This window comes from Cricetulus griseus, chromosome 2 (assembly GCF_003668045.3).
Source record: "Cricetulus griseus strain 17A/GY chromosome 2, alternate assembly CriGri-PICRH-1.0, whole genome shotgun sequence".
NCBI classification, from domain to species: Eukaryota; Metazoa; Chordata; class Mammalia; order Rodentia; family Cricetidae; genus Cricetulus; species Cricetulus griseus.
Window position 1 is genome coordinate 408,393,650 of NC_048595.1, and position 20,673 is coordinate 408,414,322.

At 40.2% G+C, this 20,673-nt stretch overlaps 1 protein-coding gene across 1 annotated transcript in view; it reads right to left on the reverse strand.

Moving 5' to 3' along the window:
• Positions 1-4,754: 4,754 nt before the first annotated feature.
• Positions 4,755-20,673, reverse strand: part of Hecw2 (HECT, C2 and WW domain containing E3 ubiquitin protein ligase 2) — a 196,522-nt gene continuing 180,603 nt past the window's right edge. Inside the window, exon 28 of the mRNA XM_027396880.2 lies at positions 4,755-6,923. Coding sequence (XP_027252681.1) covers positions 6,812-6,923 — 112 coding nt within the window. The 3' untranslated portion in view covers positions 4,755-6,811. The remainder of the gene's footprint in view (positions 6,924-20,673) is intronic.

The window sequence follows — 20,673 nt, forward strand, 5'->3', positions numbered from 1 at the left end:
AGATAACAAAATAGATTCCTGATTATAAATACGATGAAAGGAGAAATTAACATATCTGCAGAGCTGTCTATGAATCCCAAATACTTTATCCCTGTTTTTGTTCCCGAGTTTATTCTTCCCCCAAACTATGACAGAAAAGTCATAATTCATTTTTTAAAAGAAGATTTATTTTTGATTAAGTGATTTCATGATGTAACATGGTTTTAAACAAAAATAGAGATCAGTATGAAAATAAAACAAATTGTACACATTAAAATATCTTTCCGTCAAAGCATTTCATAATCATAAAAAATACAACACAAGAGTCAGGGGCTCAGGTGAAGATAAGAATACAGGTTTCCCAGAAAATGAACAACTGGTCCACAATTCAATCCTAAGCTTTGTGTAATAGCACTCATGAAGCCTTTCTAGGATGGCTACCAGCAACCTATATTATGTGCCTTAAAAATGTAAATATAAGGTAAGACGAGGGCTGTATAATCCTAATTCTAATATCAAATACTTCCCATTATTATTCTCTATTAAAAGTTACACTGAATAAATACAAAGCTTAACTCAACTCACCAAACCAGGAGTGTAACTATTAACCACTACTTATGGTATAGTAGACGTGATGATGAGTGGGGTTGGTGAAGACAAGTGGAAAGGCTTAAAAAAATACACCACCTGTGCTCTACTGAAATCTTAGAAATAAAATGTTTTTACAGAGCCTTAATATTAAAAAGTAAGATTATTATAAAATTAGATTAATACTTTCAGTAAGAGGCCAGAGAGATGTGTGTATTTTTATCATTTATTTTGGAATGCCTGCATCCCTATTATAAAAACATGTAATCTTATGCACTTTCCAGTGTGCTAACAGCCCCCATATTTTACTTATGTTATTACATAAAGAAAAAATAAGCTGTAATTATATCTTTTAGGGCATTAAAGTACTAAGAGAACATTCTGTTCTGTGTGTTTCCTGGTTCACCCTTCCAAGGTGTTTCTTGAACATTACCCATCCCTTTTACAGAAGGTGATAATTACCAAAATTTACTGATGATTTCTTGCCTACACCAGTAATAGCTGATTCAGTTTGAATCATACAGAATACCTATCAACATTCCTCGGGTTGTAATATCTTACAGGGAAATTGGATTTGAAGATATCACCTGCCCAAGGCTACCAGACATAAAAAGCATATACAGCTAGAGCCATCCTGTTCTGCTGAGCTATTCAATCACAAAATCAGAATAAAATAGCTTGGACATCAAAATCGAAGCAAATGTCTCTGCTGTTTTGATTAACTTCTCCAACAGGAAGCATTCATTAGGTCTCCTTTTGCAATTCAGTAACCTCACACTAAGGTTTGCTTTCCGATTAATAGGGAATGTTTAAATCAACATTAGATAGCTGATTTGAGAATGTCTCAAAAGTTATGCTAGTGTCAGCTGTAAAAACAAATTAAGATGGGAAGGTGGTGGCAAATGACTTTAATCCCAGCACTCAGGAGGCAGAGGCAGATGGATCTCTGTGAGTTAGAGACCAGCCTGGTCTACAAGAACTAGTTCCAGGACAGGCTCCAAAGCTATACAGAGAAATCCTGTCTCGGAAAAAAACAAACAAACAAAAAAAAATAAGCATAACAAAATAAAAGCACTTTTTATTTCAGACAGTGTCTGATAATAGTAACAATAGCTTTCAAGTTAAAAAAAAACTGTAATAATTTAATGCAAATTGTTGAACTTCCTGATCAAGCTATGGTTAGCCTTAATACTTTGAGACTAAGAGACATTTTGCAATACAGGAAATCCTAGCCTACTGAAATCATACAACAAGAGTATTTCCCACCAGGTAGATAGCCAATCAGTGACTTCACTAAACATGAAGGCATTGTTCTCAAAATTCAGAAACCAAAATGGAACACGTTCCTACCCCGACTAGCAAGCTTGGAGTCCTGTTTCATTGTTCCCTTGGCTATTCTGTGATCTTAAATATGCCTTCACTCCTAACCCTGATTGCTCTGATAGAGCCAAACACATTCATTATATCCCTAATGCCACTTCCTTGGAATGTACTTGCTACTCCTGAATCTTGAAAGCAGTTAGCAGTAGATTACCAGGCTGTACAACTGCCAGGCATCTCTTTTCTGCTTTTTGTTTTTAATCACCCTTTTAATGGTAGTGGGTTGACCTTGAGCGACAGCTCAGAAACCTTGAATGTCTCTGGCATTCCTTTGCTTCTGTGCTAGACAAAATATCTGGAAATGCCACAGAACTAACTACAAAAGCATATAAATTCTGCTGACTAGAATTTGCTGACAAGGGACATTCCCATTAATTTAAAGTCAAGTCACATGGAAGTAAGATGGCTGATGGCTGATTGAGAACACCACTCACCAACAGCTGATCTGAATCTCAACTGCAGTTGGGGGCTTAGCTTGTATTCTTCAACTGCATGTTGCTTCTTATGTGGGGTTAGTGATGCCTTTTAATGATAGAACAGCCTCACTTCCTGCCCCTGGGATTTCCTGAATGAAGTTAAGTTGAATGAAATTCTAGACTCTTCATAAGTTATGCTTCTGGTTAGAAGTAGCCTTGTGCAAAAGGCAGAAAAAAGTCATTTGAATGAGTATAAGGAAGACAGGAAGGAAAACAGGAGCTGTTGCTGGTCCCTTCCTCCATATCACTGGGATTCGGCTACCTGGCTTCTGAAGACTCAGGTTAATAAAAAATTAATAATGGAGGCCAGGGCTCTGGTTGGTGCCTTTTCCATACTCTTGCTTCTACATAATCCCCAAGAAAGCCAAACTCCCGGGTTGTGCAAAGCCTCCAAACATAATCTGATTTATCTTCAGTTCCCCCCACCAGCAGTAACTGTAAACACCGAATTCATGAGGAGCCTTTTCCATGAATGCATTCCTTCATCTATGGCCTTTGCAGGAGTGTTACATTTTAAGTGTGTTTAAGAAAGTGAAGGTTAGGGAAAGTAGAGCATCTGAAAGTGGGGTATATCAGTACACACTTTAGCCTTCATATTTCCGGAGATGGAACAGGATCATGACAACAGAGTAAGTAGGGAGCCTCATCCCACAGCTCTCATGAAATCAGCCTGATACCAAGGGGAGCTTGATTATTCTTCTGAACCAAGCACTGAGGACCCCTATCGAGTGCACTTGAAAGCACTGTGTGAACACCCCAGCACTGTGCAAACATACCCTACGGTCACCACCTTCAGGGCATTTTCATCATGGTGGCAGTGGATAGGCCTCAGGCCCCTTTCTTCATTAAGACTAGAGTTTAATTCAATGAGAATGTCTGGAGGAGCTACACTTTGATTTTGCAAAATGTATTCCCTTTCTAGTTCAATTGTGTCTTTTATATTTATTTATTACAGAGTGACCACTAAAGTATAAATGCAACACATACTAGAAAACTATAACTTCCATTCATAAGAAAAATGTGATCCCATCTGTGTTTTGGGCTCAGGAACTGTGATATTTTACACTGAAGATGGAACGTATGTGTAGTGCAGGGACTGAAGGAAGTCTTTGAGAATTTGGAAACCACTAACTTACTCTTTCACAGCTCAGCCCCCACCTACAGTCTTCAAACCTTCATTGTATGGATGCATTTTGGGTCTCAAGACTTACCAGCATTGATATTCTATGACACCCTTGTTGTTACCAAGAGAAATAGCACATATATGATGACATCTTTCAGCTACATAGTTTCACATACATGAAGCTGTAACCAAGCTTCTTGGGTGAATAGGCTATTCTCTCTTCATTCATGAACTGTTGAACTTTATCTTGGATTTAAAATGGTTTTGGAAAAAAATAAATAAAATGGTTTTGGAAACTTGATGCCCCCTCTGGTAGACTATGAGCATCTTTCTGAAGGCCAGATTTAGAATCTTGTAGCTCCATCAGCAAATACAGTGACTGGCATGGAGGGAATGCCAACAGTATGCCTGTGCTCTGAAAGACTCATGGGGTATCAAAATTGTTTTTTATATCAATAGTAGCATCATTTATAAATCTCTTAAAACAAAAGCAAAGAGCTAAGTTATCAGGATTCACAGTCCAGAAGAACATCTTTATGGATATTTCTAGTTGTGGAGTACAATAACATCTAATTTATTCTGTGGATGTGTTGTTTAACTTTTATAGAGCTATTATTTTCTGCTTCATATTTTACCCATAAAGAATAATAGATAGGTTATCATGGTTTCTGATATGCTAGCTACAATTTTGATAATTCCCAATTCTCAGAACAGTGACAACTAGACTAAATCCTCTACTTTAAGAATGTCCGGACACATTTAAAACAGTTATTTGAGAAGTTGGCTGCCTTAGCATCAACAAGAATATAGATTAATTAGAAATAAAGGGGTACATTTTATTTCAAATATCTTCTGCTAGTAATATGGCATGCGGTGGGTGGCATAGTGTCTCAAACCAAATGAACACTCACATGGTCTATAAATGTACTTCTGAAAGAAAGGCAGCTTTCTCTTAACGAGCTCCTGTGACAACTGTTAGGGAATGCTCTGATGCATCCAGGGGTGATTTTTTTCTTTTGTTTTTTCCAGGCAGGGTTTCTCTGTATGGCTTTGGAGCCTGTCCTGGAACTTGTTCTGTAGACTAGGCTGGTCTCAAACTCACAGAGATCCGCCTGCATCTGCCTCCTGAGTGCCAAAGGGTGATTTTAAAAGTGTGTTAATGTGCTCTGTTTTCCTTAGGATGAAAAAACACAAACAAGTAAAAGAAGTTTGCAAAAATTAAATATATACTTGTATTCATGACAAATAAGTACAAACTAATAATTCCAGTCAAAAAGTTGTAGTCGTTCTTTTTTTTTTTCTGGCCCAATTATGGTATACAAATAAATATTCTGTATATCTTTTCTAAATTTCTATAGTTTCTTTTTTTTCTCCTGGAACATTTTCTCATATCCAGTACTTATCTTTAACACAGTAACACAACATGAGAGTCATTCCTCTTGAGGGTCCCAACAGTAAACACAGCTTAATTAGCAGGAGAGTAACGGTTCGTACAAAACACCTAAGAGTACTGTGTCCCTATGAAATGTAAAGTCACCCACATCCCACACAGGAAGTCCATGATACTCCTAAACAAGATTCTCAAAGCAATATGCAGATAACGGCTGGAACACCCCCACACACACACACACACACTGGCAAACTAAATGTTAATCCAATGGTTTTCCCACCCTCAACTCCATTTCACCGTATTGTGTGTCTGGTTAGTTATATCATAAATCAAGGAGCAAACAATGGCATGGGACAGTCCCCAAAGCAATTAAAATGAAGGATATCCTCTCATCAAATTAAGAAGTCTTGTCAGTGATGCCATGCAGTTTTTGAGAGACCATAGAAAATATTTTCTTGATATTAATAAGAAAATTATGCATCAGTGAAAATGCAGGCTTAGAAATATAGTACTGGAGGGTTTCAATTCATGGTATCTTCACTGATGAGGGAAAGCAGAATTCTTACTACTAAGAGACACGATCTCTTCAGCACTGCTGATGGCTCCCTAACCAAGCTTAGTGTTTGATGGTGCTGTACAAATAAAAAGCGGTGTGTGTAGGGGGAGTACGAAAGATCTGTAATAAATGCCATCCTGTAAAGTATTTGATGGATGGAAGAGAATCTAATGCATTTTAAATAAATGCACATCATACTATCACATATTGTGAGTCTTAGAAAATTATTACTTAGATGCACAGTCCTTGCAGTGGTTGACATGGCACTGTGAAGGAAGTTTGATTTAGAAGCTACTTCTATTGTACTGGTCAAGTGATGGAGCTGCTGTTAGTCATATTGTAATGTCCCTTCGACTTTGGTACGTTCAGTGCAAAATATTTGGGGGAATTTTTTTAACCTTTATAAAAATAAAAGGCCCTTTAGTTCCTTTGAGCGTGCTTAAAAGGATACAGACTAGCAAGATGCCCGAGTAAGCATGGAACATGAAAATGGAGAGGTGGTACATACAATATGGTACGTAGGTCCTTATATACATTTTAAAGAACAGAAATATAATGAACCTATAAAAATAAACAGAACGCACTGTGTACATTTTCCTGATATGCTGTGATTAATTGCTAGTTATTTTAAAATTGTTTTCATGCATTATAAAGCATAAAATCTGTCATTAGTAATTCATTGAATAACAGTTTGTCTTCAGCCATAATTACACACATACCACTTGCATATACATTGTTACAGACCACCTTATTGCAAATCTTTAAAGTTACCTCATACTGACTTGGTTTCATTTTCACTCTTGTCCTGTGAATGTTGAAACCTCTAGTGCACACCATGCAGGCACTCATAAGCAAGAAATGAATATTCTGTTATAACTTAGGGCTTAAACAAATGTACTTCCGGGAAATAGATATTTTTATGATACTCTTTCACTTGCGCTAATTTAGAGATTGGGTCAAGTGCTGCCAGTTTGGCTTGAACTAGTTTACTGGAGAGTTTCAAGATTCTCTCAAGTCCCTAAAGGTCACCATGGAGTTGATCCTGGGCAAGTTCACCTTAATCTTGAAACGTAACAAATGAGAAAGGTTTGGCAGTCAAGAACTGTTGATTGAAAGACTGTTGGGTTGTTCCACGGGCACCGAGCTCACCCCAATCCTTCCAAGTGGACTCGCAGCCAGTCCCCAAATGAGCGCTGAAGAGCAGCGCTCAGTTTGTTCTAATGGAACCCTGGGCTTGAGACTAGCAACGCTCTGTCACTCTTCAGAGGCCGGCTTCTGAAACTGTCCGTCCACGAAGAGCTGAGCATCATCCTCCCAGGTCACTCAAGTCCAAAGGTACTGGTCTCTTCAACTGCTGTCAAGAGTTTCTCATAAAGCATAGAAAAGGAAGGGTATGGAGGAAGATCCAGGCGGTTAAAGCAAGTGTGGGCTCTGCAAACAGAAGAAGCATGGTGTAGTTTAGCAGGGGGGCTGAGAAAATGAAAGGGCATGTTCATGTGCTCATGTATGCACACATGCCTGATTGTGAGTGTGCATGCATGTGTACCCACAAGAGTGCTTTTCTCTTTCCTATGTAGATTTCTTTGTTACCATTTTCACAGTTATTTTTGGAATAGTGAAGATAGTTCAACTTAAAAATTCAGAGTTGCATTTTTTCTTAGGACACATACAAATTTTCTTTACATGTCACCCTTTAGAAGATATATTCCATGCCTCGTATTACTTGCTGAGTTGTATGAGAATGCAAAAGCCAAGTTTAGTCTTTTTTCTTCCTCTCTGTTCAAAGGCCAAAATAAAGGCTTTGCAAAGTGATTCACTTTGATTCACTTCCAGCACTGCCAGTTGCCTGGATGCCCCTTGGATAGTCTGTGGCTCGGCAGTTTTTCATGTTGTTGGGCAGGAAAGAACAGCAACTGTTTCTGAAAGCCCAGACTGTGGTTCAGGGTTTGGGGAAAGTCCCTGGCTAGACTTGTCTGTGGAAGTCAGTAGACATTGTGAGTGTTTTGAATTCCATGCTATAACCTGCCTTCTCCCTGTTCACAACACAGAAAAATGCCCATTAAATCACAGTTCTGTGCAGCATTCTTTTTAGAAATATCTGCTCTTTTGCCAAGACGGGTATGTGTGTTTTCCTGTTATTTGCACCTGACTCACAATTTAAAAAAAAAGTCTCCAAATAGTACATCTTATCAAGGAGCAGATCTGCACTTTTGACACGGGATAGGAAGTGCCCTGTCCTGAATGCACAACAGTTTGCTTGTGGGCGTTAAGTAGTTAAGACTTAAGAAGGAAACACCAAAAGACCCTGAAGTAACATGAAATTTAAGGAGCCGTGATTATTAGTCAGATATTTGTACAAAAGCAATTTGCAAATTTTATAAATCATTTTTGACTTGTGAGATAAATATAACTGCTATTCCTATAGGCAACACAAAATGAGAGGAAGATTAAAACCTTAGTGTTGGGAGATTTGGGTTTAAGTCCCACTTCTACCATCCACACCAGCTGTGTGATTTGGTGTGTCAGAATTGTCTTCTTAGAATTCTGAGACTCAAACTTACTGCCTGTTCAGGGGGGTTAACAGAATAAGGTAATTTATCTCAGAAGGGTGTGAGGATTCACCGAAATAACAGAAACACGATTCGTAGAAAGGGCTGGCACATAGTGTGTGACCACACAATAGTAGCTGCATTGTTAGATACATTTCCTTGTCACCAAGAGGACTTTACCCTGGTTGCCTTCAATAAATTGCCCAAAGATAACAATGACCCATGAAAAATATGACATAATAAAGGGATAAAAAAAAGCGGGTGTATGTGACCATGACTTACAGAAACAGGGATGTGAGGGCTCTGTTAAAATAACAGTGAAATATTAAGGCTGAGGTTTCCCATTCCTGATAACTCAAACTCTTGGACACATTGGTGGAAATCACCTCATCAATCTTTGCAGGCAAACTCAAAACAAAACAAAACAAAACAAAACACCAAACATCCTAGAATTGTGTTTGTCATAATTCTTCTGCTATCTCCTTATAATGGAGCCCAGACCTGGACCCCAAGGCAAAGATTTTACCTTTGTAAAATGTACCAAAACAGAGTCCTGTGGATGGCTTAAAATCTATCTGGTGTGAAACTCAGAAACAAACAAACAAAAAAAAATAGAACTAGGCTGGGTAGTGGTGGCCCAAGCCTTTAATCCCAGCACCTGGGAGGCAGAGGCAGGTAGATCTCTGTGAGTTTGAAGCCAGCCTGGTCTTCAGAGCAAGTTCCAGGACAGCCAGGGCCGTTACACAGAGAAACTCTGTCTCAAAAAAACCAATAAGAAAATAATAATAAAAGTATATATCTATATGGTTTCATTTTTGTTCCAGTGGGGGTGAGGGGTAAATATAGAAGTGAAATATCTTTTGAACAGAACAACATGCCAGGCTTTGTGTGACAACCAGGGAATATTTATTACCCCATTTGACTGACATATGTAGACAGGTCACTGTTTTGTTTCATTTCTTTGTTTAACAAGTGTACTCTCAGCATTCACTGTTTTGTGATCTTCACCTTTTCCTTTGCCTATCTTTCCTTTTTAATGCTTTTATTGTGGTCAAATTTACCATTGCAGATGTTTTTAATTACTCAGTTTCTTGGCACTGAGTGCATTTACATGGTGTGATGGTTTCCATTGACTGTCAATCTGGAAGGATGAAGAATTACCTAGGAGGCTTGGGTGTTTGCAGAGATTATCAAGGTCAGATCAGCCTCTGGGGCATGTCTATGAGGGATTATCTGGATTGGATTAGTTGAGGCAGAAGGCCCACCCTCACTGGGGAGGCACCATGCCAACATCCTGAGTCTTGGACCCAGTTAAAAAAAACAACGTGAACTGAGCACTAGGAATCCTTGTTCTGCTCTCTGACTGTGGATACAGTATTATCACCCACTCAAGCTCCTGCCACCAGAACAGACGTGTCCCTTGACCTGTGAGCTAAGATTCCCCTCTCTTGCTTTTGTCAGGGCATTGTAGAGCAGCATCAGGAACGGGGACTAAAACACAGGGATCAGCAACCCGCACCATCTGCTAGCTCCAGCACACTAACAACAACTGAAACTGAATCCATCAAACAGTAAATAGACCCTGATTGTCCTTCCCCTGTGCCCCTGGAACTCACTGTTCTGTTTTCTGTCTATGATTTTTACTACTCTGTGTACTTTAAGTAGAATCTTAAAATATGTGCTCATGGTGTCTGGCTTATTTCATTTTGCATAATGTTTTCAACATTCATGTTGTAATCATGGCTCAGAATTCCCTTCATTCTTAATACTGAATAATGACTCCACTGTGCATATATACCATGATTTGTTGGTCTATTCATCCATTGATGGACACGAGTTTGTTCCTCTGGCTATTATAATAGACATACAATTTTGAGACATGATGTATTATTATTTTAAGAAACCACCAATGTTCCATAATGGTCTCATACTTTCCATTCACACCAGCAGTATACAGGAATTCTAATCACTTGATATCTTCACTAACATTCATTTTCCACATCTTATTTACTGTATTAGCTAGATTTTCTATTGCTAAACTGAAACAGCATGACCAAAGCAAATTGGAGAGGAAAAGATTTATTTGGCTTATACTTCCACATCACTGTTTATCATTGGTGGAAGCCAGGACAGGAACTCAAACAGAGCGGGAACCTGGAGGCAGAAGATGATAGAGGCCGTGGAGGAGTGCTGCTTACCGGCATATTCATTATGCCTTACTCAGCCTGCTTTTTTTTTGTTGTTTGTTTTGAGACAGGGTTTCTCTGTATTGTTTTGGAGGTTGTCCTGGAACTCACTCTGTAGACCAGGCTGTTTTCGAACTCACAGAGATCCACTTGCCTCTGCCTCCCGAGTCCTGGGATTAAAGGCATGTACCACCAATGCCTGGGCAGCCTGCTTTCTCTTAGGACCACCAGGCCAGGGACAGCACCACCTAAAATGGGTGGAGCCTCCCCCATCAATCACTAATTAAGAAAATGCCTTACAGGCTTGTCAGCAGCTCATCTTATTAAGGCATTTTCTTAATTGAGGTCTGCTCCTCTCAGATGACTTTAGCTTATGTCAAGTGGACATCAAACTATCCAGCAAATTTATATTTCTTAATCTTTAGACTAGCCACCCTAATGTGTATGACGGCATTCATTCTCTGAAGTGTTAGTATTGATTTGTCTAAATGTTACATAATAGAAATGGGCTCTCTTGTTGGATTTGAAGAAGCAAGATGTCATGATGCCCAGAGCCTAAAGGAATGAATGTCACAATGACATAAAGGAGCTTGGAAGCACTGCCTTCCCCAGATGAGTCTTCAGATGAGGAAGAACCCCAGCAGGTACCTGATTCCAGGCAGAGAAGATTTAGCTAAGCCATGCTTGACCCCTTGCACATTTTAAACCACTAAGTTTGCATGGTTTGTTTTACATTGACCAGAAACTAGTAACAAGTGTCAAGGTCATCAAACATTCAAGGAAAGGTATGGAATGTGATGATGACAATATGATATGATCATGCATCAAGGGCCAATGCCGAAGCAAGGCAGATCAGGAATTGAGAATGTCTCTTTCAGTTCCTGTAGTATCTTCACTATTGTATCTTATCCAGGAATTTCCACAAGCCTAGGGACTATTTTCAGTTCTCAATAAAAAGGGAAGGACTGAACAATTGTGTGTGTGTGAGAGAGAGAGAGGTGGGGGGAGACGGAGAGACAGAGAGAGACTCAGTAGCATAGGGTAGATTGGAACATATAATGTAGTTCAAGCTGGTCCTGTACTCAAGGCAAACAAACCTCTTATATTAGCCTTCCAAGTAAGCTACCATTTCATCTTAGAACAGTATTTTTTTTTTCGCTTCTCCTCGGTCATGAGACATAATCACCATTACTGCTCCATAATCTAATGTCATCATTGCTTCTCAAGTTACATCTGATTGCATAACCTATAGTTATCATAACCTAACTTTCCTTTTGAGTAAACAGATCCTCTAGAGAAGGTCTCACGAGTCTAGAGACAGACAGTATTCTGGAGGGGGAAGCTATGTGGAAAGATTAAATGGTTTTCGTGGCCCAACAAAAAATAGTACCTCAACCCCTTTGGTCTCCTCAAGGAAGCCCAACATCCAACTGAAAACAGGGAGACCTTACTGTTGCCTGGCTGCATTTTTGGTTCTGTTAGTATCAAACAACCCTGACTGTGGGCCAGGAGTTCTCAGCACTCTCCAAGCATTTGCCCTATATGAGAAAGAATTAGAGGGGAAAAATAGCTTTAGGGAAATTTTAAGGAGCTAGTCAGTGATGTGCAGTATCTCCGGCAACAATGGTTAAGTTTTGGTCAATCCAGAAGGTCCTGGGAGATACCAGGGGATTTTTCAGTGACCAAACTAGCAAGCTGAATCTCAGGCTTATCAGAGAACAGAGGTACTCCATGGGGCATTTTGGAGTGCCTCAGAATCACCCAAGGAGTTATTTACAACAGAGAGTTGAGGTTTTGTCCCTTGAGGTTCTCATTCAGACAGTTTGGGGGTTCCTGGTGACCTGCATTTTAAGGTTCACTCCATGGAAAATGAATCTGAGGTAGGTGGTCTCCAACACTGGAGAGACATCAAGCCAGTCAGAAATACAATATCTAAATTGGATCTCCACACTGACATTCTGTGTGCTTGCAAATATTTCAAAACTTCATACAAACAAGACAACATTGCTAATAAGGAAATTGAGGAATCGTGCGGTTAAATAAATTTCCCAATATTTACCATCAGCTTGTCGTATGAGTCAAGTACAAGAAAGGGGAAAAAAAAGGCAAACAACAACAAAAACTCCTCAGAGGCTTTTCCCACTCCACCTTGCCCCCTCCTCCAGCTCATTCCATGGCCTAAAAAAGCTAGCAGAAAATACCAAAAGGGCCTCTGAACTGTGTTGATATTGGCAGCAAAAGTGCACCCAGCTTTTCAGTCTCCATAAGAGAATGTTTTTTCAAATCTTCCAAAGTCAGCTACCCTGAAGCTATAATGAGTTTACCTCACTTCAATCTAGGCAGACAGAACATTCAAAGAAAGCAAGTACCCAACCCCTTTGCCCCATTTTGGTCTGACTTAATAGCTGTCTTGGTGCTTTCTAGATTTTTCTGATATTAAAACACAGGGCCCTGGGATTGTCCTTGTTTGTGCTTCCTATGGTCAGTCAGTTACCTAGACCTAGCGGGCATCGGAAGTCACTTAGCTGATGAGGGCATCTCTCTGTCTGTGTTGACTGTACTCATGCATTCACTTATTCTGTACCCAAATGTATTTTTTTTCCTCAAGCACCCAAAAATGCTAGACAAAGAAGAAATTAAAATCAAGTTTTTAAAATAAGTAGGGGGTGAGGAAGGGAGGGAGGGAGGGAAGGAGGGAGGAAAGCAGAGAAGGAGGGAGGGAAGGAGGGAGGGAAAAAGATGAAGAGAAAATCATGAAGTAACAGGTGTAATACAAAAATAAAATGTGTTGCCATCAAATAAATCCTTTTGTATGCTTTATAAGTTAGAGTGCGCCAACACTCTCATCTTCAACTTGCAGTGAGGTCTCACCCTTCACATCTCAGTTTTCTTACTCCTATTCATACTTTTGCATCACTAAATTCACCAATCCGAATAAAATACTTAAAAACACACTGGAGAGTTCCTCAAGGATCTTGAGAGGCATTGTTTTTTTCAATGTCAAAATTTCTTTGGCCATGAGTATGATCTCAAACTGATTTTTCTTTCGCCATGTGTATGATCTCAAACGGATTTATCAGTTCCAAATTTTACCTACTTGCAAGTGTGCTGGAGGCAACCCTCCAAGGGAAGTGGCTGTGCTCACAGTTCTATCAGCTGTTGTGGCTGGAGGAGATAATTCTGGGCTTCTTTGGGGTATCTGAGGGTTCTGATATTGCCTCTCACATCTCCACCCTGGTTCTGGCTTTTCAAGTTTCCAATTCAGGGACCAATGAGTGTTCAGGAAGAATCTAACCTTTTCACTTTTAGAATCTCACTAATAGAAAAATACCCATATTGCTTCCCTCGTGAAGGTCCCATATCATGAAAGTTTGCTATGTGCATGCAGAGTGCCTTTGATGATCAAAACTTCAATCTTCAACTTGCACGACCCCTTCCTTATTCCTTCGCTTGCCGAATCAATGTTCATTGAATAGATGCTGTATGTCAAGCACTGAGCTGTTCGGGTAGGTGAGGAAGAAAGGTCTGGTCTCTGTCCTGAAAGAATTCAAATGCTCAGGGAATGGAAGCCCAAGGGTCAAGCAGCTTGTGCTCTACATTGGGGAATCTGCCTGGAGCAAGTGGCTCAGAGACCCAGCATGCCTTGGCTCTGTTGGATAAACCATTAACCCCAGATCTGGGCTGCATTATTCCTGAAGACTAAGACACCTTTGTCTAAATAATCCAAAAAGATTCCTGTGGGTTATTTGTAGTTCAGCATACGGTGGTATACAATGACTTATAAGTCTGTCCAGCAAAGTTGGGGGAGGTTTTGTACAGGAGACTGTCTATGCCAAGGCTGGAAACACTTGTAGATGTGCAGAGCTTTTCTGGATCAACAAGAAGGGTGTTTCCCAACAGATGGGCTGGAAGTCTGGGAGAGAAAGCATTGTGTCAGCAGGAAACCAGAAAAATGCAAGTGACCAGGGCCAAGGCTGGACAGGCCAGAAAGGGTGGATGGGCCAGATGGACGTTGGTGTGCTCATGCAAAGCCTTTCCATCTATGTCATGGGTGAAAGGGAACAGGGGTTGGGTGTGCAGGGAGATGGCAGAGAATATAGGATCTAGATAAGACAGAAGATGAACAATGGTTGTAATCAGCATGAAAAATCCAAAATTACCAACCACCCAGTGACAGAATTCAGTAAAGGTATCCAGTGCCAGTTTTCTTAGCCTGGGTAGCATTAATATCACAAATAAAGTTATAACTTGCCATAACTTAATATTTTTAATTCTTTAAAAAAGTTAATAATTTTTTTCTAGTATCCTTATTAATATCTTCTTGGGCCAGAAGTTTAGAATAGAAATCCTTGCTGACACTAGGTCATAAATATCTATTTAAACTATTGAATACCTGACCAGGTGCTTAATAAAGGGAAAGTCATGTGGAGGAGATCTATGGTATTTATTACTCCAACAACCTGCTTTTCATATTATTTGGTGGGCAAAAATGCCAACTATTCATTCATATAAAGACCACCACTTTTTCTGTTTTAAGGCCACATGGACAGAGACCAATTTATATGTCACATAAGTACTTGCTCAAAGCAAGTAGTAGGGAATTAGATCTGTTATTTAAGTCTTACTCCAGTGTCTCATGAGGTCACCTTAGTAAAGATGCCTGATCTATGAGCACAGTGTGAAATACTACTGCAGCTGGAACTCCTGTCCTGCAGACAACTAGCAGAAGTGCCTCAAACTATGCATTCCAAGCAAGTTCCTTCTTCACTTCCACCTACTGTCTGCTGTGTTAGCCTTCACTTTGCATGTATAACCTTATTTAGACATTAACACTTTATAATGTGAGCACTAGTAGCAGCCCCTAGCTTTTCAGATGAGCAGAAAGTCAAGTTGAAAAACATTCCACAAACATGCAGTGGGTGTCAAGTGCTCGGCTCACTGCCAAGATCAAAGCCATATTCAATTCAAACAAGGTCCTTGTCCTCATAGGGTTATAATCTAGAAAGGGGAAAGGTAATAAATTTGCTACCAACTAAACTTGATAAGTGGATTAGGGTAAGTCCTCTGACATAGTTTTGCCAGAGTGAGTGACAGGAACCCTGAGTGACAACGTCAGATGGGTCTTTCTGATGGGGTCTCAAGGCAGCTGAATTCTCAGGGTTACAAAAGAGCCAGTAGAAAGGCAAGCAGGCCCCACGGTCTTGAACCAGAAGTGGATCATTATGTTTGAAGAGTAGCCGAGAGGCCAGCAGCTGAGGCACATATGGGCTGAGGTTGGAGCTGGGGATGGGCTGGCCAGGTCTCCCACCCTGGAGTGCTTGGGAAGGAGTATGAATTTTACGTAAGCACCTGAAGGATTTAAGTAACGGGGAGAGATGGCCTTGAGAAATGGGATGAAGAGATGTCAGGGTAGATGGAACAGGAGCAGTCTGGCTGGCTGGCTGCCTGCTGCAGTGTTCCAGGTGAGAGGTAAGTGTGTCAAGGAGTAGGCTGGTGATAAGAGATGAACCGAGTTTATGCTCTTGGAGCCAAAGTAAAGGAATGGCTATTCTTTAAGAGTTGTGTTGTCTGCTGCCCACCAATATACTTAAGGAAATGAGTTATGAAACAGCCCTCAAGGGTTGCTAACTAACAAGCTTGCTAGTTAATTTAACTTGGATCATGTCACCCTCTGCCGCAGGTAACAAGAGAACCCTTCACTAAAATATGCAGATTCTTTCAGTGTTTTACTTTCTACCTTGGTCCATTTTTAGATACCACTTCCCCTCTCCCCATTTTAAAATAGGGACTTTGAAACTGGTCTTGAACATTCCACCCTTTTGACTGTTTTCTGGAATTACAGGTAGGCACCACCAGCCTGGCTTCACAGTCTACCTTCCAAAGTAAAGGCCAATCCAAAAGATGTATCACATTTACATGTGTTAATATGCTAATAAGTTGATTAAATGGCAGAATAGGGTACAATTATTAAATACTGCTGTTATACAGAGCTGTGTGTGAGGGCAGTGGGGAAAGGTGTTGAAGAAGAACATTGTATTAGAGATTCCACTATGAGAAACTATCACAAGTCCCTCTCACATTCACAGTCACCCCAGACACCAGCGGCTGGACACCTCAAGACAGATACACAAAAGAAGTGTAATCAAAGGGTGTTTCCAGGGCTCATCCTTGTTTGACTAGTTTTTAATTGAGCAAAGCGGCATTTTATTTCAGGACTCCTCTGCTGTTTACCTATTTACTAGATGCAAGTTGGCCTTGACAGTAGACAACACTCTTTCACTGGAGGAAGAAAAACTGCATTATTGATGATACTGAAGAGCAACGTTTAAAGTCATGGAAAGAGGTTCATAATTAATGGTGTGATACACAAAAAGCAGCTTGCAAACAGGTTATGCAGTGCAACTTTTGTCTTCAAACTAATGTGCATGTGTGCACACATGTGGGTATCTGAAGATAAGAAGAAACAGATTCGCCAAAATGGGAACAGAACTGATCTTCTTGTTGGACTGTAGACAGATATTTATGTGCACACTTATACACACTTAAGGTAGTTTAAAATGTATTTTCCTTGGCAAAAAATTTCTTTTTATAAAAAGAATAAAAAGTAGAATTTTAAAGTGAGAAAAAGGTTCTTAGAGAGAGAGAGAGACAGAGAGAGAAAGACAGAGACAGAGACAGACAGAGAGAGAGAGAGAGAGAGAGAGAGAGAGAGAGAGAGAGAGAGACAACCATTGTATTTTTCTGAGTCTATTCCATTGGATGTGGTAGTGTGTGCCTCTGAGGCCAGCACTCCTGAGAGTGAGGCTAAGGCCGGAAGTCATAAACTCAAGGTCAACCTGAGCTCAAAGATCACAAAATTACAATCCTATTCTATTGTGTAAAATTGTTTCCTTGAGACACCTATTTTGTAGTGAGCTCTTACACTTAATTTCCTAACTTTTGGGTTGACATTTTATTTTTAATAGTCTCCTGATACAACTAATTTCCCAAATTAACATTTTCTCCTTTGTCAAACCCCACGCTTCTACAGAGACTGTAGTTTCTAATGCTTCTCCATCTCCATTGGCAAAAGCCTCAGATGAACTTGGGAGCTCTGTGTCCAGATGACGGAGAGGACTGCTGTGTACTCTGCAGGCTGGCATGGGAACAGTCCAATTTTTTTTTGGACTGTGAAGAGGAAATGCCATAAAGTGAGTTTACTCTTTACTCATAAAATCCATCAGAGCTCCAGGGGGCAGGAAGTCTTCTACAGAGATGCAAATCCAGAGCTAGCCCAACCACCAACCACAAAACAGAGGAAATGCAGTAATATGTTCAGGCTGCTAGTCTCCATGGAGACACCACTGAGTAAGTCTCAAGTCAGCTAAATCATTGGTTACTTTATTACTATAGAAGGGGAGGCGGAGTCATGGATACAACTTGTTCTGGCTTCAGAGGCTACCATATATACTTTAGTATATTTCTTGGGGGCACATTGTGATCAGGGCTACCCAGGGCTACCACAAAATGAGATTAGGTAATCAAAGAATAAGAGTCATGCTTGCTTTGAAGGTTGAAAGACCAAATTGTCTGTCTGAAAAGACCAAGAGGCTCTCTGTCATCACTCTGGCTTGCAATAACAGCTTGCTGTCACCCTTCACACCCTTCCAATTCTGCAGGTTATAGATACTCTCATAAGAAGATGACGCCAAACTTGTGCCAGGAGACTTTAGAAATACATTTACTTTTAGTAAGGAGGACCTCCATCTGTTTTATCTAGTATGTATGTACAGCATCACAACTTAAACATTAGACACAGAATCACTAAGAGGGAAAAGAATACACTGAAGCTGGCCGGCTTGAGACAGACCAGCTCCTAGCTCTGTGACTCACATGTATGTACTGTGAAACAGCAGGAAAATGGCTTGAATGCATATATTTGGGTCTTGGGAATACTAGACTCAGTAATAAAAAAATAACATCTTTAGGTTGGAACCAACTTGACAGATCTTTTTACACTCCAATGTTATTTTAAATCTCATAAAGGACAATGCCCAGGTTGTCAGTGAAGAAATTACTTCTGGCAAAACTATAGTATAATGAACTGAAGTTGTCTGTCTTCTGTTTTTGTCTAAACTCTCTCTCTCTCTCTCTCTCTCTCTCTCTCTCTCTCTCTCTCTGTGTGTGTGTGTGTGTGTGTGTGTGTAAGGGAGGGAGGGAGGGAGGGAAGGAGAGAGATTTTCTTCTGAGTAGTACAGTAGCTACAGAGGTTAAGGAATAGAGGCTTTAGAAGAAACAAGAAAGCATACACTCCCTAAGGACTTTCCAATACATTATCTCAATTAAGCCTCAGAAATAACCTCTGAGGCAGGCATTGTTCTTTCTACTCTATGGAAATGGATAACAACACCTTTATTTGTGCCATGTTATAATCAGGATAGAACCAGGTGCTGCACAGGAAGAGAGGACAAACGACAACAGCTGTTACCCAATTGTGCCTCTGCAATGATTCTGAGGAACATCTCCATCTACAGTGAGTCAGCATGAGAACTTTCTGGAACTACCAGGGGGAAGTAGACATGCCAGTGCAGACAACCCCAAGAATCTAGAACAACCTTTTGGTGTACCAAACCAACACACCACCCCTTCCAGATGTCTATAGATAAGCCATCTGAACCCTGAAATTCAGAGAGTGGTGGTTCTGAAGATCCCAGACTTTGATGGTGACAAAGTGGAACTGGACCCAGAATTTCTAACTTCCAGCCTTTTCAATGCCACTGCCTGATTTGTAGTGGTGGTGGCAGATATCACAGCGACCACAGCAATGACCAGCAGCAAATGCAGGGCCAATGAGAAAAATGTCTTAGGCAAATGACTTTAGTGAGTCCTCGGTATAAGGCAGAGGAGAAATCAACTATCTTTCTCTGCTCAACAAGTTTCAGGAAAATTACAGTGATTAAGTGTGAACAGCACCTATACCTATCATTATTGCAGTCAATTCCATAAACTTCAATGCTTTCACCGAAACAGATTCAATAGAAATGTAGCACACAGTTAATCTGAATTTTCCTGCTTCTTCTATGCTTATTCTTAAGTTTCTCAGAATAGTGAAAGACCTTATTAAGAAAGGATAAATCTGTTTTTAAGATACAAACATGTGCTAAAGGGAGGGGGAAAAACCTCACTACCCACACACAAGTAAAATATAGTAAAATAAGCTAGTTCGTTAAGTAATAAAAGTCACAGTCACCCAACTTAGTGCATCAAATAAACAAGATGCTAATTAAGTCTGTGCTGCAGAATTACAATGCCCAGTTTGTGGTATGCACAGGTAGGTGAGGCTCTTAGGCAAGCCCCTGAGTTGCCTCCATTTAACCTCATACATGCTTTTCTTCACAAGCCCTACCTGCCAGTCTTGTATATTTATTGCTAGAAGCAATAAGAAATGCTTTTCCACCCCAATGAGATATATGGCAGTGTTGAGAGTCAGGTGCAGAGTATTCAAATGGAATGACAACACAGATAATATATGCTAGAGAGGTAGACTATATTCACTAGACTGAGTCCTCTTCCCTAACAGCAGTGTTTCTAATGAAGTCATTCTCAACAGTTATTATCACATCCTTAACACATGTGAGCATTGTGCTGGTTAGTTTATAACAACTTGACACAAGCTAGAGTCATTTTTGAAGTCAATTGAGGAAATGCCCCAATCGCATGGCCTTTGGGCAAAACTATGGCACGTTTTTTAAAAATTGATGATTGGTGTTTAAGGGCCCAGCTCACTATGGGTGGTACCATCTCTGGGCTGTGGTCTTGGGAGCTATAAGAAAGCAGGCTGAGCAAGCCATGGGAAGCAAGCCTGTAAGCAGCTCCCCTCCATGGCCTCTGCATCAGCTCCTGCCTTGAGTTCCTGCCCTGGATTTCCTCGGATGATGGACTATAAGTTGTAAGATGAAATAAATCCTTTCCTTCCCAACTTGCTTTTAGTCATGATGATTTTGTTGTTGTTTGTTTTTATTCATTTTAAATATTTTTTGAGATTATAATATAATCATATCATGTCCCTCTTCCTTTTTTCCCCTCCAAATTTTCCATGTCCCCTTCCTTCTCTCTTTCAGATTTGTGGCCTCTTTACCTTTAAGTGTGTGTGTGTGTGTGTGTGTGTGTGTGTGTGTGTGTGTGTGTGTGTGTGTGTGTGTGTATTCCTTAAATAACATGAAAACAATTTGCTCAGTCTATATAATGTTACTTGTATACATGTTTTCATTTCTGACCATTTGGTACTGTATAATCAATTGGTGTGCTCTTCCTCAGGGAAGACTATTTCTTCCATTCTTAGCATTCCTTGGCTGCCTATAGGTTTTTGTCTAAGGTTGTGGCCTCCTGAACCTTCCTCCACGATAGCATGTCAGTTGGTTTTATCAGTGGAGATTTTGAAAACCAGAAGCACTGTATTGCAAGTCC